The 23,608-nt window shown below is 52.2% G+C and overlaps 2 protein-coding genes across 6 annotated transcripts in view; both read left to right on the top strand.

Annotated features, from left to right (window-relative positions):
• Positions 1 to 3,799: 3,799 nt before the first annotated feature.
• On the top strand, positions 3,800 to 14,593 carry LOC138113814 (P-selectin-like). 3 transcript variants are annotated; one of them, XM_069022620.1, is made up of 19 exons: positions 3,800 to 3,946; positions 4,160 to 4,318; positions 5,258 to 5,345; positions 7,567 to 7,956; positions 8,054 to 8,161; positions 8,265 to 8,447; positions 10,420 to 10,605; positions 10,741 to 10,926; positions 11,062 to 11,247; positions 11,382 to 11,567; positions 11,702 to 11,887; positions 12,020 to 12,205; positions 12,347 to 12,532; positions 12,661 to 12,846; positions 13,015 to 13,200; positions 13,322 to 13,441; positions 13,835 to 13,865; positions 14,058 to 14,113; positions 14,254 to 14,593. In XM_069022620.1, exons 1-18 carry the CDS (start codon positions 3,800 to 3,802, stop codon positions 14,110 to 14,112), a joined length of 2,955 nt encoding a protein of 984 aa, XP_068878721.1. In that variant the 3' UTR covers position 14,113; positions 14,254 to 14,593. The 3 variants fall into 3 exon arrangements, with proteins under 3 accessions (XP_068878721.1, XP_068878722.1, XP_068878723.1); XM_069022621.1 differs by lacking the exons at positions 3,800 to 3,946; positions 4,160 to 4,318 and adding an exon at positions 4,697 to 4,776; XM_069022622.1 differs by lacking the exons at positions 3,800 to 3,946; positions 4,160 to 4,318; positions 5,258 to 5,345 and adding an exon at positions 5,819 to 5,884.
• Positions 14,594 to 15,310: 717 nt separating this feature from the next.
• The window catches only part of ATF6 (activating transcription factor 6), a 74,428-nt gene continuing 66,130 nt past the window's right edge, over positions 15,311 to 23,608 (top strand). For 2 of the 3 annotated variants that reach the window (XM_069022674.1, XM_069022673.1), the window contains exons 1-7: positions 15,311 to 15,424; positions 15,543 to 15,607; positions 17,312 to 17,399; positions 17,716 to 17,810; positions 18,294 to 18,423; positions 18,675 to 18,881; positions 21,717 to 21,937. In XM_069022674.1, coding sequence (XP_068878775.1) covers positions 15,355 to 15,424; positions 15,543 to 15,607; positions 17,312 to 17,399; positions 17,716 to 17,810; positions 18,294 to 18,423; positions 18,675 to 18,881; positions 21,717 to 21,937 — 876 coding nt within the window. In that variant the 5' untranslated portion in view covers positions 15,311 to 15,354. Of the gene's footprint in view, positions 15,425 to 15,542; positions 15,608 to 15,666; positions 15,947 to 17,311; positions 17,400 to 17,715; positions 17,811 to 18,293; positions 18,424 to 18,674; positions 18,882 to 21,716; positions 21,938 to 23,608 lie in introns of those variants that run through there. The other variant, XM_069022675.1, reaches the window with a different exon arrangement.

The raw sequence follows: 23,608 nt of genomic DNA, 5'->3' as shown, positions 1-23,608 counted from the left end.
GCAGAGGAGGGCCGGCTGTGGTCGGAGCCGGGCAGCCCGGGGAGCTGCGCCCTGCCCTGAGGAGCCAGGTACGGTGCCGGTGCGGGGCTGGGCCACCTGAGACCCCACAGCGCAGCAGGGGTGGGTGGGGATAGAACGTCCTACCTCACCTCCTGTCAAGCCAGTGAGTCCTCCCGAAATGCCTCTCTGCAAAACAGTCCTTTTCCTTTCCAGGGTAAATGAAAATAAAAAGAAGCTAGGAAAGCACTGCCTACGTTGCCTTGCCATTTCCTGTCAGAAAACACCTTTTGCTTTTGCTGCTTAGATGTGAAGGAGCCTGTACCTCTCTGCCCATGGATAAAGCCCAGTTAGATTGGTGTCTGTGACCATCTTGCTCTTAAAGCAGAGCTGCAAAAGGTCAGAGGAGTAAGAATTCTTTTCAAAGGTGACAACAAGTGGTTAGGAACGTCCTTCCCCTCCTTATTTTAGCTTTTGTTTCTTTCTTGCAGGGGCTTGCCCCAGAAGTCAGGACTCTTAGGGAGAGCCAAGTTCAGCAAGTGCCACCCACCCTGTGCAGGGAGAGCTGGATGGCCCTGGAGTCACACGCCCAGGGGATGCTGCACTGGGCAGAGCTCAGTAGTTTGTAACAGCAGAGGTAGCATGGACAGGGCAGTTTGTAGATCCACAAAAGCAAAGTGGTTGAGGCATAAAAAAGACTTTAAAACACGTTGTGCCAGTGCCTGCCCTACCTGCAGATAATAAATCAGTAATCTAAATAGACAACACAATAGCTCCTTGGAGCAGAAAGATAACCAAGATGCCAGGGGAGAAATCATCACCCAGGAAGGTGCCTGCTGTATCACTGGCAGCAGCCAAGCTGGACCAGCTGTGTGCTGAAACAGGGAGGTGAGAAAGAGAGAGGAACTTTTAGAAGAGGAAACCTCAGCCCTGGCCTGCCAGGAGGTGAAGAATGTCCTCTAGGTTGCCTCTGTGTCGGGTGAAACACAGCTGGGCACAGTGCCTCCTGAAGGGGATGCCCCAGGATTTCCTGGCCAGGGGAGAGGATGTCTTTTGCTCTGCAGGGGCTGGCCTTGGCTGGAGACACAGCTCTTAGGGCTGAGAATGTTCATCTGCTGCCCAGGGAGTGGAGCAAGTACACAGTGGGTGACAGACAGAGGAATCTGGCTCCGGACTTGCTATGTGAGACGGGAGAAGGCTGAAATTTCTGCATTAAACCAGACATGTGACAAAAGCACTGGTTGATGTCCAGGGTGAGGGTGGCCTGCTCCATCAGCTGCCAGTGCTTCCTGTGCCTGGGTTGCCCCCACACCAAGCTAGTGTGACTGGTACCACTCTCCTGCTGAGAACATGGGTTCCATTGGGACAGGGGCTAGGAGGGTCCGTGGCCTGTCCCAGCATTCCAGGGATGCACAGTGCCATGGAGAGCCCTGCAGGACACAAGCAGAGCAATCGCAGTTCCCAGGAGCTGTAGGCTGGGTGGTTTTGCTGTCACTTAGGGCAAGGACTGCCTGCCTGGCTGAAGAGCAGCCCCTGGACGTGGCACATCCCTGCAGCTGCAGCCCGGCACCCCGTACCCACCCTGTGCCCCAGCTCGCTGGCAGGGCAGAGGTGCTGCCTGGGATTCCCCGGGTGGGCAGAGTCACTTGTTTACGCCCTACCACTCAAGCAGTGAGATAATGTCAGTGTTATCTGTGCCCCAAGCATCCTGTTTGGCAAACCCTTATCTGTGCCATGCCCATGTGGCTGCTGCCAGGTGCCAGGGAGCCAGCAGGCAGCACAGGCAGGGGTACTCGTGTGGCAGTGATGCCCAGTGAAAAGGCTCTCCATCACCAGCTTGGCAGTGAAAGGCAGGAGGCAGAGAGCTGTCCTATAGCTGAGGTCATAGAAACATCTCTGAGAGGGTCTGGATGGGGTGGGCAGGAGTGATTTCCCAAAGCTACCCCGATAATTCATAGCCAGGTCTGTCCCAGTGCCACAAGGTCCCTGTGGGTGGGGGGTGCAGGGTACCTGTCCCTGGACTTCTGGTCCTGGCTAATCCTTGCAACTGTCTCAGTCTGTCCAAACCAGGGTGGCACTCAAATGCATCTCCCAGTGTCCAAACACTTTGAAATTGTGAGAAAGATTTTATCAGGTGCTGCCTGGGGCGGGGTAGCAGCTGATAAGAAGGTGGAGGAGGAGGCTTCGGCTGCTGGAGCTATGCACTGGGAGACTTGCCCAAGGGCACCCGCAGCTCAGGGACACCCTTTGGGTCAAGCACTTCCTGGGGACCTGTGGTGGGAGGGGATCTCCTGCCCGCGCTCAGGAGATGCCTCTAAAGCCTCAGGGAGAGCCGCCCGTGTCCCCAGGGAGGAATGGAGGAATGGCAGCAGCGGGGCTGCACCCAGGCGTGTGTGTCCTCGCCGGTACCACCGCACAGTCCTGACAGGGTAGGATCGGGTGCCTCCTTGCTCCTGTGGGCTGCTGAGCCCTCCCCGCGGCGAGCGGGGCTCCCAGGAAGGTGCCCGCTGTATCGCCGGCAGCAGCCGCGCCGAACGGGCCGTGTCGGGGTGACTCGGTTCCTCTGCGGTTTGCGGGGACATTGCACAAGGAGGGGAACAGGCTGTGCCACCGTGGGGCGGGAGCTCTGCCATAAACAACGCACAGCCGTGCCCCTTCCCCAGAGGCAGAGCCTGGGCAGGGCTCTACGGCACAGAGAGCATCGCCCCGACTGTTGCTCAGCACCGGGGCACAGCAAAGGAGGCACTTCTCCATTCCAGATGCCTGGGTCCAGAGGGACAGCGAGGAGGTGACACAGGAAAGTGTCTTTGTGCCTGCTCCCTTGAGCCCATGCTGAGCAAAGCCCTGGCTGGCAGCTTGTGCTGTGCCCTCGGAGGGGTGGCTGGGGGATAGGATGCACCATCCTGGCACCTGGGAAATCCCTGCACTACTCAGGCAGGGACAGGCACTTCCTTGGTGAGCAGGGCAGCAGGAATCCAGCAGGAGCATGTGCCCTGCAGCATCCTGAATCCTTTCCAGAGAAGCCAGCCTTGGAACCCACCTGAGATGTGAAAGGGTTCCTGGAGATTAACCAGCTCCTAGCAGAGCTGAATCAGGTCATCTCTCCCTCCTACCACGTGTACCTTTTCCCACTACCTGCAAAGCAAGCCTCAGTATCCATCCTGCCATGTAGGATCCCCTCTCTGAGCCCAGGCATGGGGCACCTGCCCCCACAAAGAGCTTGAACTTGGTCATGTACTGGCTTTGCAGCAGCAACAGCCTCTGCCTCTCAGCCACCTTGATTCAATTTTTAAAGCAGTAACAAAAACTATCTGTAGTTACAAAAATAAAGGTGGGGGTATTTTGTTTTTTACTGCTCAGCCCTACCATGTTGGGTTTCAGCAGAAGTGAAACTGGCAGGGGCACAGTGTGCTCTGCCCTGGGGCGGTGTACCCATGAACATCCCTCTGAGTCCCAGCGGTCTCACCAGTAGAGAGGCAGCTCTCACCCTGACCAGGTTACCCTCAACATCTGGAGCTGCTCTCCTGCCCCAGCAGCTGCCCCTCAGCCTCTCTGCCTGCCTGGCTGCTTCTTCCCTTCCCATAACTGACTGCTCTCAGCAGATGAGCTGCTAAAAAGTGAGGGCTCCTGAATTACTGGATGTGCAGACTCAGCAATTCCATAAAAAGAGAAAACTGCAGTAAAACATTTTTCAAGGAAGATATCCAGAGACAGGAAACAAGGTTCATTTATATTGGCCAACGATAAAGCAATTGTAGTGGGTTATGGCTCTTTGTGGGATGGGTTCCTCCTTTTGTCTAGAATGAGTCCTGGTGGAGCAGTATCAATTTCTCTGGAACTGGAAAATACAAGTAACCTGCATGGCTCTTGTTTGGCTTTAGCTGGAAGTGGGCAGAGTAATTTCTGCAGAAAACCTGGCCAAGGCAATTCTACTTACGAGCAGGACAGGGTAAGAAAAGATTTATTATGATTATAATGATTCAAGGGGCGGTGGACACAATTAGACATGTTCTTGAAACACTGGTGGAAATTCCTAACGGATGTTGTTAATAAGTAAGGGGGAAGTTCCTCTGGCATGTTCTTGGACCTTTCTCATAAAGACTTAAAGGTAAACACAGAAAAATACATTGTGTAAGTAACTGTTTATAAACGGTGTATGAAGATTCACAGCCAGAGCAAAACGCCTGCATGCGAGGAGAGCATCTGGCACAGGAGCTGCGAGGCTGTGAGCCACACTCCCACTCACCCACGAGGGACCTCATCACCCCTCAGCCCTCCCCTGTCCTCCGACCACCAGTGTAGGCACTGCCACATGGACATGGTGAGTCAGAGAGTTCTCGGTGCTCTGGGCACCACAGACTAGGGCTGGACACTTCCTGGAGGGCCTTTTGCCACCTCCTGGGGTGCTCGGGAAAGCCTGGCTCATTGTGGGTCATCTCCTATGGCTGTCATGTCCCCAGGGCAGCGTGGGGATGGACCAGCTCCCATGCCATGGGGCTGCTGCCGAGCTAGGTCCCATCAGGACCGTGGCCAGAGCTGACCCCACTGTTCCCCTCCAGCCCCGGGCTGAGAGCAGGGTTTTTCGGGGCTGGAGAGCTCTGTGGTGGGGGAGGCAGGGGTGTGGGGCAGGATGTGGGCTGGCAGCGGGGCTGGGATGGGAGGGGAAGAGGCCAGGGGCAGGGAGCGATGCGCTGCACGCTCGGAGGAAGCGTGAGCAGCACTGCCCACCGCGGGACAGCTGCCGCTGGCTGGGCACGGTGCGGCTGCGGCGCCGGCATGGTACGTCCCGCTCTTTTCCTTGGGGATGACTCAGGGTCTGCCTAGAAAAGGGGAGTAGGGGAGCGCAGGGCTGTGGGCAGGCACTAACAGGAACCAGTGCCGCTGCTGGGGGCTGTGGGACACATAGCCTGTCCCAGAGACACCCTGCCCGAGCGACCCCAGGCTCACAGGACACTGCCAGGGACACAGGGCACTGCTACTGCAGAGGCAGCTGCCAGTCCTGGCTGGGGAGGAAGGGGCTCGGGGGCACAGGACACGGCCTGGACTTAGGGGCTCCCCAGGAGTGAAGTGCGTTGCTGGCAGTGTCTCCCCCACTGTCCAGCTGGGCTGTAGGCACAGCTCCCCCGGGTGCCTCACATGTGTGCCTGCGTGTCAGCTGCCACAAGCAATGTGCCCTTGTGTGTGCCAGGACTGCCTGGCAGCGGCGGGTGCATGTGTGAGCCCCTTGGGATGTGCATGCTCACGTCTCCCTCCCTGTCAGGGCTCTGCTGTGGGACTGCGGTCTGCTGGGAGGACACGGACTCTGGGCTCTCCTGGCATCTGCCTGGGCATCGCTGCCATCACATGGGGTAAGCCACCCACCACCCGCTCAGTAAGCCCAGTGTGACCCTGCTGCCAAGCAGTCTGCAGGTCTGGGGAACTGGAGAAAGGCAGCATTGTTATTTTGGGGGCTCATCAGTCACACTCCCCCCAGGGCTGGATCCTCCTGGCCTGAGAGGGGGTTGCCCCTGCTTGTGCCAGCTCCCTCCAGGCAGACCGTGCTCCCCCAGGGAGGGCCAGGCCATGCCTGGGGTCCCTGCAGGGTGTTTGGTTCCCCAAATGCAGCGTGGCAGCTGGGGCACTGTACTGTGAACCGGGGAAAGGCAGCTCTACCCCCTGCTACACCCACACCCGTGTTGGGGACTGGGGCATAGACATAGGCACAGGACCCACAGGTGTAAGGGTTCAGAGCACGGCTGGGGCAGCATCAGGGAAAGTTAAAGCTGCTAACTGACATCAGGAGTATAGAAGCTAATTTGGGTCTCCTGCCTGTAGGATATTTCCTTCACGTACTGGCATTGCACAGATCAAAACCTACTGGTGCCTGCTCTGTCTCTGGCAATCCTCTGTGAGTTGAATTATTTTCCTAAGAACCTTAGTGAACAAGCTAAGAAATAGAAATGAGGCAAGTGCAGAAGTGTCAGGAGGAGGCTGAGATTTGGCTCTGAGAAAAAACCAAAAAGACAAAGGCACCTCAACTGCAGTGGGTGCTGAGCACTACCCTGGGAAAGAGGTATCAAGGCTGCCAAGGGAGCCAAGGGGTCAAAAAGGAAAACAGTGCCCACTTGGGGCTCAGCACTAGGTGGGGCAGCAAGAGGTAGCATAAGACAGGGCAGATGAGCTGTGCCATGGAGAGGGTGTTACTGGTGGAGCTGGAGGAAAGAGGTAGGAGAACATGTGGAGGATGGACATGGAGAAGATGGGCTACTTTGTGTGAGGGTAGCAGGTGGCTGCCCTGAGCTGTGCTGGGGAGCAGCAAGGACCAGGAGGAGGGTGGTGGGAGCTGAGGGTGGGGCAGGCTCCCAAAGGTGCCCTGAGTTCCTGTCCTGCAGCCCCGAATTCCTGAAAGGTAAGGAGGGAACTGCATTTTCCTCAGCTTCAGTTCTGTTGAGCAAAGAGAAGAGTTTGCTCTTTCACAGGGAAAACCAGACAAATTATGGGAAATTACTTAGGAAAATGTATAATAATGGACCAAACAACAGTCCTAATTAGACTTTAGAAGACCTATATTTGCATCTAATCTGCAATGCCCAGATCTTTGTCTGCATAACCACAGTGTGATAGTGCTCTCCTGAGATACAGGGTAAGCCAGGCTGGTTGTTTGGAGCAGACTTTGATCCCCATTTCACTTTCTGCACAGATGGAGATACGCTATCCACACATCGCTTTCTGCAGTTGTGGAGATAGCTGCTTCTGGGGAGAATGGAGGAAGCTTCTTTCTGTGGCTAAAACCCTTTGATTGCATAAAGTTGTGGTGTGAAATGCTGTAAATAAGAGCAGGGTTTCAGCAAAGTGCCCTTCACTTCTGGGTGTGGGTTCCAGTTACTTTCTGGCTTTGCCCTGCCTGGTGGGCATGACCATGATGTGAGCTTGACTTTTGTAAGACCTTGTTTTGCGACACTGAGTTTTACAAGACTCTTTAGACCATCTCTGGCTCAGATGAGCAGGTTGGGGTCCAAGTGCTTTTGGGGGTGAGGGTATACTGGCTGCTCTGCCTTGCTGCAATCTGACTCTCCTGTAGCAGGGTAAAGCAAGAAAACCGAAGTGGTACACATCGGCACTCAAGGAAGGAACTGTATTTATGGAACCATCTTGAAGTGGGGCTTTCCCCTTAGGGAAGCCTTTGTGAGCAGGGGAACAGGGCCATGGGGCTGAGCTTTCAATCCTTACGCTGGAGACAGGGTTGGCATCACTGCTTATGGCTCTTCTGCTTCCTGTGCTCTGCCTGCCCCATCCCGTGCTGCCCCATCTCAGCCTTCAACCTATCACCTCCACCTTCCTCATCCCAGTGCCATCCCCCTCTGTCCTCAGCTCCTTCTGCCATGCCTGATCCACCCAGGTCTTTGTGTACCCATAGAGCCCCATTCTCATCCACACTTGTCCCTTCATCCGATCCCTTCACCCAGCTGGTCACTGGCATCTCTTGGCCATGATGCCAGGCTTAGCCCACCCTCACATCCCAAGGGATCCCCCCCCTGACCCGGCTCCCATCCTTTCTGCATCAATCCCAGACCTCATCCTCTCCCACAGGCATGGTGCTGTGGGTGGAGGTGGGTGCCTGGACGTACCACTACAGCGACCAAGGGGACTACACGTGGGAGCAGGCCAGGAATTACTGCCAGACCTTCTTTACTGACCTGGTGGCGATCCAGAACAAGCAGGAGATCGAGTACCTCAACAAGAGCCTGCCCTACCATGCGCGCTACTACTGGATCGGCATCCGCAAGCTGGGCGGCATCTGGACCTGGGTGGGCACCAGGAAGGCACTGACCAAGGAGGCGGAGAACTGGGCACTCGGGGAGCCCAACAACCGCCGCTCCAACCAGGACTGCGTGGAGATCTACATCCAGCGGCCGCAGCAGTCTGGCAAGTGGAACGACGAGCCCTGCAACCGGAAGAAAAAGGCGCTGTGCTACCAGGGTGAGCAGGGGGACTGCAGACCAGAGCTGGATTGGGTAGGCTGGGGACCTCAGCAGGGTGGCCAGCAGCTCCTGATGACCGTCCCCTGTGTGTGCAGCCTCCTGCCAGCCCTTCCCGTGCAGCCAGCGCGGCGAGTGCGTGGAGACCATAGGGAGCTACCGCTGCGAGTGCTACCCCGGCTTCCACGGCCCTGAGTGCGCGGAGGGTGAGACATCCATCCCCATCCCTCCCTGCTGGAGAGTCCAAACCCTGGTGACAAAGCAGGGTTCCTGTGCTCCTAACGGGCTGTGGTACCGTGTCTCTCCCAGTTGTGCAGTGTGCCAAGCTGGAGCCCAAGGGAGTGCACATGAACTGCAGCCACCCCTATGGAGACTTCAGCTACAACTCCACCTGCGAGTTTGGGTGCCAGGAGGGGTTTGAGCGGCAAGGGATGGGCATACTGCGGTGCCTGCCTTCCCAGGAGTGGTCAGCAAACATCCCCATCTGCACAGGTAGGGCCTGGCAGGGGCTGGGCTGGCATTGATGCTTTGCAGGGACCAGCCCTGTGTGCCCAATGCTGCTCAGGGAAGTCTTGCTGTGCCTTTACCTATTGTGGAAGCATCTCCTGGTGCTGCATGTGGGGTGGGATTCCCTGAGGAGACTACAATGGGCAGAGCAGCTGTGAGCTCTGGATAAGCCCCCCGTTCTGCCTGGCTGTCCCAGTGCCCATGCTCACTGTCTTGAATCCCACTCAGATGTCAGCGCCCTGTGTGCACCAAGTGCAGGGCCAGGAGGGTGTCTTGGCTCCTCTGTCAACCCCATGGCACTGTCTCTTACCTCCCAAAGCCCACCCTGATCTGCCTTGGGAAGGTGTTTGGTATCTTGGGAAAGAGGAAAGAGGGGCTGCTGTCCCACAGCCAGGGGAAGGGTCTATCCTGGCAGGGATGGGCCACCTTGAAAGGGGACAAGGACTCATGAAATGAGGTTACATACCAGCTGGGAGGTACAGAGCGTGGCAGGAAATAACAAAGGAGAGAAAGCTGTGGTATGTTATGCTGCAGGGGCAGAGAAAGTCTTCCTGTCAGTGGCTTGAGGGTTTGCAGCCAGGCACCAGGCATCCCAGAGAAGTGCCGGGGGTGCAAGAGCCTTGCTCCACCTTTCTTGTGCTGCTGTGTGGTATACCTGCAGCCTTGCACAAGAACGGGATGAGTCGAGGACTGGAGCAGACATGGGACACAACTGGGGGCCCTCTGTATTGGGAAGGGTGGGGAGTGGGCAGCATCTTTGCATCTATATTCTTTTTTAAAAAAGCCTGCCTTGAAGTTAGTGCTGCTGCTGCCTGTGTGGGGTGGGCCTGTGGTCCAACCCAGGACTTGCCTTAGGCAGCTGAGACCAGCAAAACTTTCTGCAGTTAAGGGGAACAGACATGGAGATGTGGTGTGACTGTTCCGTAACCAGTATCCCGGCAGGGGCAGGCTCCCAGTTTTGTGAAAATCCCCACAGGCAAGCTGGGCTGAGCCTGTGTGCTCCAGGCTTTTCAGGTTCTCAAGGCCTTGCTTTCCCAGCTTGTTTTCTTTCTGCTGGCTGCAATATGACTGATCTTTGTTTTATTGCAAACAATCAGATGAGTCAGTTGGTCACCTGTGCTGATAACGAAGTGGTGTTAGCAAGCGCTGCCACCTGGGCTTACTCCAAGAACGAGCAGAGCAAGGCTGCAAGCAAGGCTGATGGTGCTGCAAGGACTGTGTAGGACAAGGCTGCCTGCCCTGCCTCAAACTCTGCCTGCCTGCAGCCATTAAGTGCCCATTGCTGGCTGGTCCCAAAAGGGGCTGGGTCAACTGCTCCCACCCACACAGCATGTTCACCTCTGGGGATTCTCTGGGAAACCAGAATGCCTGTAAAATAGCTGTGAAAGGAAAAACCTACCTAGGAAAGTGCTTGGCATCAGTCTGAAAGCAGAAGGTGCAGCGAATGGAGTCTGTTTCAGCTGGGCTGGGTGGTGTTAATGCCCTGCTGGCACTGACCTGTGGTGGTCCTGCAGGCAGCAGAGCCACTCACCCCAACAAACCTTGGGTGCTGCCCTGGCATGCAGCAAAACATACCCTGGGCACAGGCTGGGGAGGCTGGCACAAAACCCCGTGGCCACTGCAGTTATTTACAGTCCCAAAGCCATCCTCCTGCCTCTGTGACAAGGATGGATGCTGGTCTCTGCTCCAGTAAGGGGAGGGAGGTGAGTAGGACTGCAGCAGCTGTGGTCCTTCCTCCCAGGGGCTTTGGCCCGTAGTAGTGCAAGGGATAAACAGGGCTCTGGCAGAGCAGCAGCTGCATCCCTGCCAGAAAGTCACTTGTACGGCAGAAAAATCATTGTACTAACTACAGTTTTGAAGAGGTGAGTCTGAGTAAGATTTGATTTGGATTCAGCCTGAATCGTTAGATTTAACCTATCTATCTATACCATCTGTGAGATCTGCTCTCCCATTGCAGCCATCACCTGTCCAGTGCTCAGTGCTCCAGAACAAGGAGAACTTAACTGCTCCCACCTCCATGGAGACTTTGCCTTTGGCTCCACATGTGCCTTCTCCTGCCAGATGGGGTTTGCACTGGTGGGGCCGGAGAGCCGTGAGTGCACAGCCACAGGGAAATGGACAGGGGATGCCCCACGCTGTGAAGGTAGAGCTGCTGCTGGAGTGCAGGCTCTTACTGAGCCTTGGGGTGACACTGTGGTGTTCCCCAGCCCCTTGCTCCCAGAATTTTAGTCTCCCAGTTCCCAACCTGCTTCTTGACGTGTACCCCTTCACTCTGCAGCCGTTGTCTGCCCAGTGCTCAGTGCTCCAGACCAGGGAGAGATGCACTGCTCCCACTTCCATGGCAACTTCACCTTTGGCTCCACGTGTGCCTTCTCCTGCCAGAAGGGATTTGCACTGATGGGGCCAGAGAGCCGTGAGTGCACAGCCACAGGGACCTGGACTGGGGACATACCACACTGTGAAGGTAGAGCTGCTGCTCAAGGTGTCACAGGCCTCTGGTTGACCCTGAAATGTTCTCCATCGTCTTGGTTCTTTAATTCCAAGAGTTTAGCCTTGTAGTCCCCAGACTCCTGCTCAAAGTGTTTCTCTGTCCCCACAGCCATCGCCTGCCCAGTGCTCAGAGCACCAGACCAGGGAGACCTGAACTGCTCCCATCTCCACGGGGACTTCACCTTTGGCTCTGTATGTGCCTTCTCCTGCCACAAGGGGTTTGTGCTGATGGGGCCAGAGAGCCGTGAGTGCACAGCCACGGGGACCTGGACTGAAGATACCCCACACTGTGAAGGTAGAGCTACTGCTACAACTCAGGGTGTCACTGGCCATGGGGTGACACTAAGGTTTTCCCAGTGTCTCTCAGACCAAATAGTTCAGCCTTGTAGTATCCAGGCTCCTCCTTGAAGTGTTTCTCTGTCCCTGCAGCCATCACTTGTCCAGTGCTCAGTGCTCCAGACCAAGGAGAGCTGAACTGCTCCCATCTCCATGGGGGCTTCACCTTTGGCTCCACCTGTGCCTTCTCCTGCCACAAGGGGTTTGTGCTGATGGGGCCAGAGAGCCGTGAGTGCACAGTCACGGGGACCTGGACTGAAGATACCCCACACTGTGAAGGTAGAGCTGCTGCTACAACTCAGGGTGTCACTGGCCATGGGGTAACACTAGGGTTCCCCTGAAGCCTCTCAGACTGAACAGTTCAGCCTTACAGTGCTCAGACTCCTGCTCAAACTGTTTTTCCATCCCTGCAGCTGTTGCCTGTCCAGTGCTCCATGCTCCAGACCAAGGAGAGCTGAACTGCTCCCACCTCCATGGGAACTTCACCTTTGGCTCCACGTGTGCCTTCTCCTGCCACAAGGGGTTTGTGCTGATGGGGCCAAAGAGCCGTGAGTGCACAGCCACAGGGACATGGACAGGGGATGCAACAAGATGTGAAGGTAGAGCTGCTGCTCAAGGTGTCACAGGCCTTGGCCAGACACCAGGATGTTCTCTTTTTGGTCCTCTCATTACGAGAGTTTAGCCTTGTAGTCCCTAGACTCCTGCCTGAAGTGTGCTTCTTTGCCTTGCAGCCATCAGCTGCCCAGAGCTCCATGCTCCAGACCAAGGAGAGCTGAACTGTTCCCACCTCCATGGGAACTTCACCTTTGGCTCCACGTGTGCCTTCTCCTGTCAGAAGGGGTTTGCTCTGATGGGGCCACAGAGCCGCGAGTGCACAGCCACAGGGACGTGGACTGGAGACACACCACAGTGCAAAGGTAGAGCTGCTGCTCAAGGTGTCACAGATCATGTGTTGACCATAGGATGTTCCCCAGAGGACCTTCTTGGTCCTCTTGTTCCAGCAGTTTAGCCTCATAGTCCACAGATTCCAGCTTCAAAATGTATCTCTGTCTCTGCAGCCATCGCCTGTCCAGTGCTCAGTGCTCCAGAACACGGAGAGATAAACTGCTCCCACCTCCATGGAGACTTCACCTTTGGCTCCACGTGTGCCTTCTCCTGCCAGATGGGGTTTGCACTGATGGGGTCAGACAGTCGCGAGTGCACAGCCACGGGGACGTGGACAGGGGATGCCCCACGCTGTGAAGGTAGAGCTGCTGCTACAGCTCAGGGAGTCATTTGCCTTGGGGTGACACTACGATGTTCCCCAGCCCCTTGGTCCCAGCAGTGTGATCTCCCAGGCTCCTTTTTGACATGTGCCTCTTCACCCTTGCAGCCATCAAATGCTCAGCACTGACCATCCCCAAGATGGGCCAGGCTGCGTGCTCCCATCTCCACGGGGACTTCGCCTTTGGCTCCACATGTGCCTTCTCCTGCCACAAGGGGTTTGTGCTGATGGGGCCAGAGAGCCGTGAGTGCACAGCCACGGGGACCTGGACTGGCGGCCCCACACATTGTAAAGGTGCATCTTGTGATCTCACATGTGTCTGGGAGGGCCCTGTTGTAGCAGAGTGCTCTCCTTAGCACCCCAGGCTATGTCAGTTCATCCCCTGGCTTGCCAACCCACATGTCCCCATCCCACTGCCATCAGTCCTGTCCTCTTGATGCTCCTGCTGTGCTTTATCTCCAGCCATCAGCTGCCCGGTGCTGGCCCCCCCAAGCAGAGGCCAGCTGAGCTGCTCTCACGTGCATGGGAACTTCACCTACAACTCCACGTGCACCTTTTCCTGCGAGGAGGGGTTTGTTCGGATGGGAGCAGAGATGCTCCAGTGTGAGGCCACGGGAAACTGGACCAGGGAGCCCCCTGTGTGTGCAGGTACGGTGGGACCCCCCAGCTCCTCTAGCACTGTGAAGGTTCCAACTTTCCTCCAAGCACATCTTGAATGTGGTGGGGGGCTGACAACTTTCTAATGTGTGGCTCTGTGGCTTTGTTTCAGAGGATGGTGCCTTCTTAAAGCAAGTCCTGGCTTACAGCAGTGGCTCAGCCCTGGCAGTAGCTGGTGTTGTGCTCTCTGGGGGGCTCATTGCCCTCCTTGCCAAGAGGCTCAGTGACAGAGGTACAGAAATGCTTCCTGCAGCCCACCCTAGCTTTGGCCAGGGGCTCTCAGGCAAGGTGGTGACAGTCCCAGGGGAGGTTGGGTTGATCAGAAGAGTTTAACAGTGTGACTGCTTCCAATCACGTGTTTTATTGGCTGAGTTGCTTGGGTCCTTGGCAGTTTGTCCAGCTGAAAGCGTCAGCAGCCAGGTTTGGAGGGCAGAGCCAGATAAACACCATCACCCTGAAGAAAGCAGCAAATACTTCAGCCCTCTCCCGGCTCCATCCCATGCTTGTCAAACTCTGCTCAATTTCAGATGCTGCTGATGCAGCTTCTCATGACTTTCACTAAACAGATCTGTTTTTTTCTGTTCTATGTGCTTTATCCCCATGGACATTTCAACACCGTTATCAGAGGAGAAGAGGAAGCTCCTGAAACCCACCAGGTGAGAGTTGTGCTCTGCAGGAGGGTGGCTGTCACTGTCACAGCCCTGTGTTCTCCCTGCTGACACCCAGATCTCCCTGTGTGAGGCTGTTTTTATGTGGGGGCATCTCTGGGGCTGACAGGGCCATGCCAACCCCTGCCCTTCACACACTCCTGCACTCTCCAAGGTGACACCCTTGTGTTTGCCTTCCAGTGACCTAGGAGCGCCAGGCACCTTCACCAATGCAGCATATGATGCTAACCTATGAGGTGAGTGCTGGCAAGACCCTCCCAGCACCCTGTTCAAAATTCACCTGGGTGGCCATCCTCCTGGCTGGGGTACTCCTGGGTGGGGACACCTCTTGGGACTGAAGTGCGTAACACCAGCTCCATCTCTCCTCTGCTTCCAGCCTGCCTGAGACTGAAACCCACCATGTCCCCCAGGGCTGCAGGCCCAGCAGGAGCTGCTGCTGGAGCAGAGGGGCTCCATGGCTGTGGCTGTAGCCCGGACCAGCGCTGCCCATGGACACTGCCACCATGCTGCATGTACAGCATTCTCCTGAGTAGGGGAGGTGGCTCCAGGGAAGACAGCTGGAGACCCACCAGGGGCTGAGGGCCATCTGCTGGGGGCAGCCTGCCACACAACTCTTGGACATTCTCCCACTGGGAATTTGGACATTCCCCGGTATCTGCTCCACTAGTGCTTCCACCAACAAGCTTGTGTCAGCAGGATCCAAATAAACACTTTTGTCCAACCAATGGCTCTTGTGTGCCTGGGGTGGGGGGGAGAAGTCTTCATTAAATAATGTGGCCAACAGGACTAGGGAAGTGATTCTTCCCCTGTATTTGGCACTGGTGAGGCCACACCTCAAGTGCTGTGTCCGGTTTGGGGACCCTCAGTTCAGGAAGGACATTGAGGTGCTGGAGCATGTCCAGAGAAGGCAACAAAGGGTGGTGAAGGAGCTGGAGCACAAGTCCCCTGAGGAGCAGGTGAGGGAGCTGGTGTTGTTTATCCTGAAAGGATAAACAGGGCTCAGGGCTGACCTTACCACTCTACAACTCCCGGATCAGAGGTTGTAAGCAGGTGGGGATCGGCCTCTTCTCCCAGGCTTGTCCTTGTGATAGGACAAGGGGACACAGTCTTAAGCTGTGCCAGGGGAGGTTCAGGTTGGCCATTCGGAGAAATTTCTTCAGAGAAAGGGCGACTGGGCATTGGAATGGGCTGCCCTGGGAGGTGGTGGAGTCACGCCCCTGGAAGTGTTTAAGGAAAGACGAGACGTGGAAGTCAGTGTCACGGTCTGGTTGACAGGATCATGTTGGGTCAGAGCTTGGACTCGCTGATCTCAGAGGTCCTTTACAACCGAACTGACTCTCTGATTCTCTCCGGGAACTCGGAGCGCAGCCACCGCCACCGGGACCCCGCCCCGCCCCGCCGAGTGTCCGCCGGCAGCCGCCGTCGGGGGCGGGCCCTGGCCGGAAGCAGACGTGTGTTTCGGGAGGAAGGGGAAGCGATGGCGGCGGCCGAGGCCGAGTGGGAGCCGGCGGGGTTGCTGCCCGCCCCGGGGGGCGGCCTGGACTGGGGTGAGCGCGGCTTTGGGGGGCCGGGAGCGCGGCTGGGGCTGGGGCTGGGCCGGGCCGGCGCGGAGCTCTCCGGCGGGGCCGGGCCGGGCCGGCGCTGAGCCCGCTCTCTCTCCCGCAGAGGCTGTGCTGGGCGAGGAGCTGAGCGAGCTGCTGGGCGCCGCGGCCCCGAGGGACGAGCCCGACGTGAGTACCGGGGATGGCGGGGATGGCGGGCGCCGGGCTCCGCGCTCTGCCCGCGGGGTGAGCCCCGGCCCGGCTCGGGGAACCCCCGGGGCAGCCTGGCAGGAGAGCGTGGCTGCCCGGCCTTCACCCTGCGTCAGCGCTAGAGATATCGACCGCTTAAACACACTGCGGGCGTCACGGCCGGACAGCGAAGCGGAGAGTGCAAAGGGGAGGGTTCAGGGTGAGCGTGTGAGGCGCCGTGGAGGAGGAGCGGTGTTGTCAGTGCCCCGGTGAAGGTGAACCCCGCAGGGCAGCGCTGAGGGAGCGCTTGTTCAGGGCCACCTGAGAGGAGAAGGCTGGGTATGTGACATCTGCATCCACTGGGGCTGTGCTATAGCTCCTTGCCTATTAGATGGCTTCTTGTTTACTTCTTTAATGTAAGATTTTCTCCAAAAACCTTTGCTTGCAACTTTATGCCTTAATCCCCATATTTTTCACTGTCCATTTGTTCAAACTGCTTTTTCTCTCCCAGGGCATTTGCCTCGTGGATTCTCCTCTCCCTGATCTTCCCCCTGCCTTCTCTCTGCCCACTGTGTCCTAACGCCTCCAGTCCAACACCTGGGTTATCATCCAGTGTAAACCTCAGGTTCTAAGAGCATTCCTACACGTGTAGGACCAGTCACTGGAGAAAATGTGGGAACAGACTGATTGTACAAGGCAGAGATATTCCCCATTAGCTGGTCAGCATTAGTTGTCTGGGTGAAGGCTCTTAATGCACAGCTCACATTGTGGTTTTTTAGTCATTTGTCCTTTAAATGTGCTCTGATTATCTTTCTCTTCATTCTAACTTGTAAGTACCAATATCTATGCAGTCTGCAGGCTTTTTGAGCCTCCCTTCAGAAGGCAAGTTGAGAATTTAAGAGTCCATCCAATTGCAGGATGGTTTTTAGGAAAATCTTTGTTGTATAGTTGTATAAGCTGGGTACGTGATGTTTATACTTTTCATGCAAGTGCTCATAAAGCGCCACATTTGCATAGGGAACTGAGACTTACAGATGCAAAACCAAAAAATGGAGAAGAAACCCCAATTGTTGTTTTAAAGGTCGTATGATAAATAATATGTATGAAATGATTTTAGCCTGTTTGTTTTAATTTTTGTTGGAAAAGGAAACTGGTGTCCTTGGCTTTAGATGTTGACATCAGTGTATTCAAGTATAGGGAGACCTAATACATACTGTTCATCAGGTCTTGAACAAATCAATCTTGTGTCTCTTTTCCTGCTGGTAAACTGTCCCTGTGCTGCTTTTGTTTGTAAAGCGCTTCGAGAGGTAATGGTGCAAGAGCATTAAATACATTTTTCAAGGCAGATGAAGGACAGGCTAGCCCCAAGTTGCTGAAACTTATGTTTTATGTGAGATGGTTCAATGACTGAACTTAGAATTTTGCTTTATGAATTATCAGTAAGGGTACGATAATTAGTGGTGGTCTTAAACTGACCTGTCCCTTCCTACAGGTCTAAGTTTAAAAGGAGCCTTGTTTTGTGTGTTCCAGTTGAGAACTCTCCTTTAAGGACTTTCATCTCTGCATACCTTAAGGCACCTGAAGTGATTGATAGTTATGTTGTTTGGTTGGTTTTCTGGAGCTGTGAGAATGTGAACATAATGGCTGATGGTGTCAGTGTATCTTTCTTTTTGTCTTGTCTCTGTTTCTGAACTGTCATTTCAGGAAAATGATCTCTATAACTTTCATTTTGACTTGGATTTGATGTCTTGGGATTCAGACCTTTGGAATATTACAGGCCATGCTTATGCAGGTAATTAACCTATATTTTGCAGGTGTTGCTCTTCCCCCCCTGTCCCACAAGGGTGAGCTCTTAAAACTTGTGTGGAACTATTTGATGCCCTACAGCCTTTTGCTCTGTGATGAGAATCATGCTGTGCTTCTGTAGGATGGGTACAGCTGGCAAGGGCTGCCCTACAAGCCAAGCTGCTCAGTACCTTTAATCTTGCTGTGTTTTCTGCTGTGCCTTGCTTCAGGAATTAAATAGCTGGTGTAGGACAGTGTGTCCTTTACTGATATCCCATTGCCAAAAACTTGTGCAGTAAAATGTCTTTACCTGCCTCTTGCAGATGCAGACGTGAAGACAGAACCTTTATCACCGGCCACTTCCAGCTGCTCGGTCCCTTCTCCATCATCTGTGGACTCTCCAGTGCAAAATGTGCCTGTATGCAAAAACCAACCTGTAACACAGACAGCAACAGCTCTGACAAACAAAAAGCCCTGTGATTCACTTCTCTGACCCAATTCATGGCACAAGAGGAAACAGTTTATTTTCCCAACCCTTGCAAAAACCCGTCAGTGGTGTTTTCTTACCTCTTCTCTGTGACCCATTTGAATAAGAGCATGTTCAGCTCTCTTCCTCAGCTATGTTCATTAGCTGTGTTGCCAAACAAAATGCCTGCTAAAGGGTTCTGAGTCTGGCAGCTGCTGGACTCTGCCTCCTGTTGCTCTGCTGATGGGGAGAAGTACTTGTTGGGTTTTTTTAGTGTCACCCGGCGCTGACCAGAATCAAACTGCAGAACAAAACCATTTTCCTGTTGGCTGCAGCAGCAACACAGCCATGATGAAAAGCAGATGTACTCTGAACTGCTAGTAGACACTTCTCTGAGTTTCTGAAGCATTAATCTCACGTGCTTTCTGTCTGCAGGATGATGTGGACTTCAGCTGTAGCTCCCAGATGTCTCCCATCTCTCTCTACAGCAAGAGCTGCAGAAGCCCTGCATCCCCTGAAGGAGGTGGAGGGAAGAAGCCTGCTGTGAGCATCTCTTCTCGATCTGGTATGAGACACCGTCGTGGTTTGGCAGCTTGAGTTACTTTCATCCTATAGGTAATATGTGTGTTGTCTTGCATCCAAATTATTAACTAACACTAGATGTCCTATCATTTATGACTTGGATATTTGATCAGGTATGTTTATTTTTAACAAATATTATAGATGGGTAAAAACCCCCACATTAAAAGCCACTTCATTATTGCTCGAGTTATGTATTTTATACCTTTTGGCCCAACTCTCTTTTTCCTTTTCTAGCAAATAATTCTGCAAGGGGCCTGAAGAGGTGTGGTCAGACTGTGTCCAGGCCTTTGATACAACCCAAACCCCTTTTGCCTGCTGTACCTGAAGCTCAGGCTAACATTGGCATCCCAGCTAAAACCATCATTATTCAGACTCTTCCCACGCTTGTGCCACTGCCAAAGAATCAGCCAGTTGTTAACATCCAGCCAGCACCTCCTAAAGGTAGGTGAATTGTCTTGACTGGGCCAGGTCTTGGTGGTGGCATTGTCTGTTTGGGATGGCTGATAGGATGAAGTTAGGTTTGGTGCATGGAAGAGGAGGAATAGGAGAAAAAAGGGTCCTACGTGCTTTCCTGGAAAAGCTTTAGGTTGAGAAGATTGCTTTACTCCTCTCATCCAGTCCTGTGAGAAACAGCACTCACACGAGCATTGTGTAAAATGGAAGAGTGGGTTATGTAATTCCATTATTTGGAATGGAAGACGGAGGCTGTGCCGAGCACTGGCAGCTGTGGAGATAAAACTGCTGATTTGGAAGGATCTCTAAGGATGCTTTGCCCTGTTCTGCTTGCAGTGTCAGGTGGTGCATAAGGTGATTACAGTGCTGTTCTGTCATAACCGAAGGAAGATCCAGCAGAATCAGTTAGGGTGGCTTGAAGGAAGCTGGAAAGCTTGGGAGAAGTGATACAACCTTTTTTTTGCCCACATGTAACTCTTCCACAGGATGGTGGGAGCATGAGTTTATGGCTTGTTAGCTCACTAAACAGCATTAAAGAGAATGTTGGGAAATCTGCTAAAAATTGAGAGCTGTGTCAGAGGTTAGAAAAGCTGCTGATGTTACCAAGAGGAAAGTGACTTCCTGCCCTGTGATAATTCTTCAGTCCTGCAGGTACCCTGTTGTAGATACAAAAATGCTGCTAGCAAGGATTTTCTTGCTAGTTTCTAAGTCCGTGAGAGACTTTTCTCTCTCACAGAAGAGGTAGCAGGGAATGTAAACAACCAAGCCACCTGCAACCTTGAAAAGTCTTGTTTATGGTATAGAGGGAAAATATGTTGACAATGGATGTTTTAGGATTTTAGCCAATCACCCCCCAAGGGGTGGCTGGTCCTTTGTCCAATTAGACTATGAAGAAAAAAGTCTATAAAAGAGTTTGTAAAATAATTAAATAAATCAATCTTGATGCACAGTTCCTGCCTGCTGGATCTTCTCTCCTCCTCCTCCCTATGGCTGCGGGACACGGTGACATACCCTAGGGCCCAGGCCTGCAGTAATACCCTGTAATCGATTTTTGGAGTTCAAAATCCAAAGCATTGTTTCACTCTCCAGCCGAGGCAGCAGGGACACTGCTTGCCTTGCAGGAATTGTCAGCTGCAGTTGCTCGTTTCACCAGCTGATGGCCACAGTCCCTTGCGGTTGATTGCACAGGCACTGAGGCATGGAACGAAAAGGAGACAAATTCTTAAGGGCACGTATCTAGAAGTTATTGCAATGATGAAAAATTTGTCTCCATTACTAATTTCTCTTCCATCAGGGGTTCAGCCAAATCTGGAGATGCTGACATTTGTTATAACGTGCCTAAGATTGTTGGACTGCTTAAAACACAGGTCAGCACAGTCAGCATGACCTAATTCTTATTCCTTCTGATGTTCCAGCTGATAAAATACCATCTGGAATAAGGAATGCTGGGGATATGGATTTCTTTGGATATCAGTCTAATTCTCTGAAGATCAGCCTCTCCTCTTCCTTGAAGAAAAGTCAGGACAGTAGTTTCTGTGAGACAGTATAGAGGAAATACTTTTGAGACAGTATTTCCATGCTTTCCATTTACTTTAACTGATGGCATGTTTAAAAATTCTCTTGTGCAGCTTCCATAACAAAAACCATAAGGATCTTTTTTCATCAGTCAAAATCCCCTGCATATGACAAGTTGAACTTGAACTACCAGTTTGAAATATGCCATTATCTTCAAAGAAGCATGAGAAATTATATTTTCACAGTCCCTTTTATAAAAGCTTAAAGGAGAAAGCATGGTCTTAAAGCATCATGCCCTTTATACATTAAAAAAATGTTGAAATAGTCTCAAATTCATCATTTAAGATTCTCAAATAGGGTTGTACTAACTTAGGATGTCTTCAAGATTATGTCTGCAACAAGAAAGGGTGTAGTTTTATTCCATACATAAAAGATCTTGGCGCTGGGTAAATTACTTCACTTTTCACCTTGTAGAAGGCTGGATAAATGCTGTAATCCATTGTCGTGCATTTTGTTTGGAATGCTCAGCTGGAATGTGCTCTTTCTGAAAGCTGCCGAGGTCATCCTTTTACAGAGGATTAGAGAGACATTAACAAAATATTACTCAAGCACCTGCTTTAGTTAAATGTAGTTGTTGGACTGAAATTTCTTGGAAGTGACTGTTTTTAATTCCATTTCAATCTCTGTCAAAATTACCTCATTTTTTCTGCCTGCTTTTCTTTAAGCTCTATTCAGCTTGTGTATAAACTTTCTTGCATAAGACATTTTTCTAAAAAACTGGTCTTAGTGTGAGTTGAAGCTTCAGCGTAAGTTTTGAAAGTGTAACTTGCATTGTTCTTTTTTGTTCATCTTCCATCTCTCTGCTAGTTTGAATTGATCTGTGTGGTATGAGTCACTTCTGTGTAGTAAGTTTTCCATTGAATGCAACAATAAAGTAGGTATAGACAAAAGGCAGAAGGAGGATTGAGGTAAGTTGGCTAAATTCCTTTAAAAAGTTGTTCAGAGTGTTTCAAGTATTAGCAATACTGAGTAATGTATATAACAAAGTGTTGAATGTTATTAACTTTGAAGAGCTTTAGGGACAGAGCTTGGTTTATTGGATTCCTTTAGTATCTGTAGTTTTGGTTTGCAAGATGGATTAAGAGTCCTGTAAACTTTAGAACTTCTTTTTTCCATTCCTGTTCTGTGGAATGTAATGGATTTGAGATAAACTGTGTGGGGCAGGAGAGGATATGAGTATGCCCCTGCAGAATAGTGGTGTACAAATCCGTTTCATCCGTGCTGAGCATTGCTGTTCTTGTGTTCCAGGTCAATCCGTGGTGCTGCCCCAGCCTGCTGTGGTACAGCTCCAGGCTTCTGGGGTGCTTCCTGCTTCCCAGCCAGTCATTGCTGTGACTGGAGGGGCCACACCACTTCAGAACCACACAGTGAATGCGCTGCCTGCAGCTGCTGGGAACGGCTCAGCCAGCAGCAAAATCCCAGTGACAAAGCCCTTGCTTCAGAGCAGCACCCCGTCCATGGGGCTGGATGTAAGTTCTGACTCTGTGTGATAGCTGCTAACCAAGGCTTGGACACAGTTACCTGCATATGGGCCTTAATGGAATAGCCAGGTCCCTTCTGAGTCTCAGGAAAACTGCTAATAGGATTTCCAACTGTAAATAGGGAATTTAGCAGCTTGGAACAGAACAGGGAGGAACAGCTAAATATCTGCTGACCTGCCTGGAGTTGCAGACCAGGTGTGCAAGCATAGTGGCAGAAGACAGTGCTAATAGATAATTTCCATCACTTGTCTTTTCAAGTGCAAGCTCTCAGTGGCTGGAGCTCTCTTACATACAGGAAGATCTGATATATCTGATTTTTGATCAGTGCTAAATCATTTTTCTAATCTATATAATAAAAACATTTCTTTGGAAGTAGATGAACTGGAAATTTCAAAGCCTAATTCTTTTTCCATACATCTTTATCTCCCCAGATTTTACTCATGATTTTTAGAAACTTCAGTTACTGAGTTCCATGTGATCCTAATCTCTTCAGGCTCCCTTTTGATCATGTACTGAATGAGTAGAAGGGGGTTAAGCTCTCAACAATTACAGTGCAAATAAATAAGTTTTTCCATAGTAGCTCACAGTAAGCAGTAGGTGTAAACAGTAGCTTTTGAGGTGTGTGGAGGTTTTTGTTCCCCTCTTCAGCTTTGACATCTTAACCAGCTAGCAAGCTGAGTGTTAACTTGATTTAGCTCCTAGTAATCTGGAGCTGCTTTGATTGCATTGTGTTGTCCAAAGAAGACATGCTTGTGGAAAGGCCCAAAGCTTCTTGTTGGTAACTTTAAAATTCTGAGTGTCATTCTCTAGTGTGGTATTCCAAGCACAGTTGTGAGCTGAGGGTCCTATCATATCTCAGTGTAAGGGAGAAAACACTGGTGAAAACACATGGAATTTTGCTGTATAGGCACCTGCTTATTAGCAGTGCAGGTCACTGTTTCCCAAAAGCAGTGGGAAGCCTGTTCAGCTTCTTTGGAGGGATGTTGCTGTATGGTTTCCTAGTGTCTGGGATTGCCACTCAGGCTTGATGGTAACTTTTCCTCACTAATCATGTTTGTGTGTGGGCTGCATTTTATAATGAAAATACTGTGCTACAAATAGCTCAGCAGCCAGAGTACAGTGGAAACTTGATATTCAGTGTACCAGAAGCAAACAAAGGTCTGTCAGTGGGCAGAGCAGTTGAGTGTGCTGCATTTTAAAATTATAATTCCCTGTCATGCAAAGTTAACTCAAGAGACCTGCCAGCAGTCATTGGATTTAGGACTCCCTATAAGCAGGGCTAGCATGGCATTGTCTGAATATAAGGTTTATTTGACAAAACCTCCTTATTGTCACCGTACTCCATACCTGTGACATCAGTACTCACATGTGTAGCTGGTGTAACAAAGAGGTGTGTGATTTCCAGAATGGTTGTGTGGGTATTTCCACCCAAAGCTGTTTTAGGGAGGCAATTTTAAGACTTGTGAAATGCTGCACATCTTACCTGTGTTAGTTACAACATGAAAAAACAGTTGCAACTGCTCTTTGGCACATACTGTGAAAAAGTGCTTTGAAAAAGAACAAATGCTTTGGGATTCAGCTGGTGCCAGCAGGGTTAAAACATCTCCCGACTGCCTTGGACACTGTATGTGGTGCTCAGAGCTGCACAGATGGAGCTGA

The sequence above is a fragment of the Aphelocoma coerulescens genome, chromosome 8, assembly GCF_041296385.1.
Source record: "Aphelocoma coerulescens isolate FSJ_1873_10779 chromosome 8, UR_Acoe_1.0, whole genome shotgun sequence".
Lineage (NCBI taxonomy): Eukaryota > Metazoa > Chordata > Aves > Passeriformes > Corvidae > Aphelocoma > Aphelocoma coerulescens.
Note: the sequence above shows the minus strand (reverse complement) of the source record. Positions and strands in the feature narration are given on the sequence as shown.

Coding starts and splice junctions, on each gene's coding strand:
- LOC138113814 (XM_069022620.1), top strand. CDS start 3,800: ATGAGTCCTGGTGGAGCAGTATCAATTTCTCTGGAACTGGAAAATACA. Junction 12,847..13,014: donor CGGCCCCACACATTGTAAAG/GTGCATCTTGTG, acceptor CTTTATCTCCAG/CCATCAGCTGCCCGGTGCTG. Junction 13,201..13,321: donor GGAGCCCCCTGTGTGTGCAG/GTACGGTGGGAC, acceptor GCTTTGTTTCAG/AGGATGGTGCCTTCTTAAAG.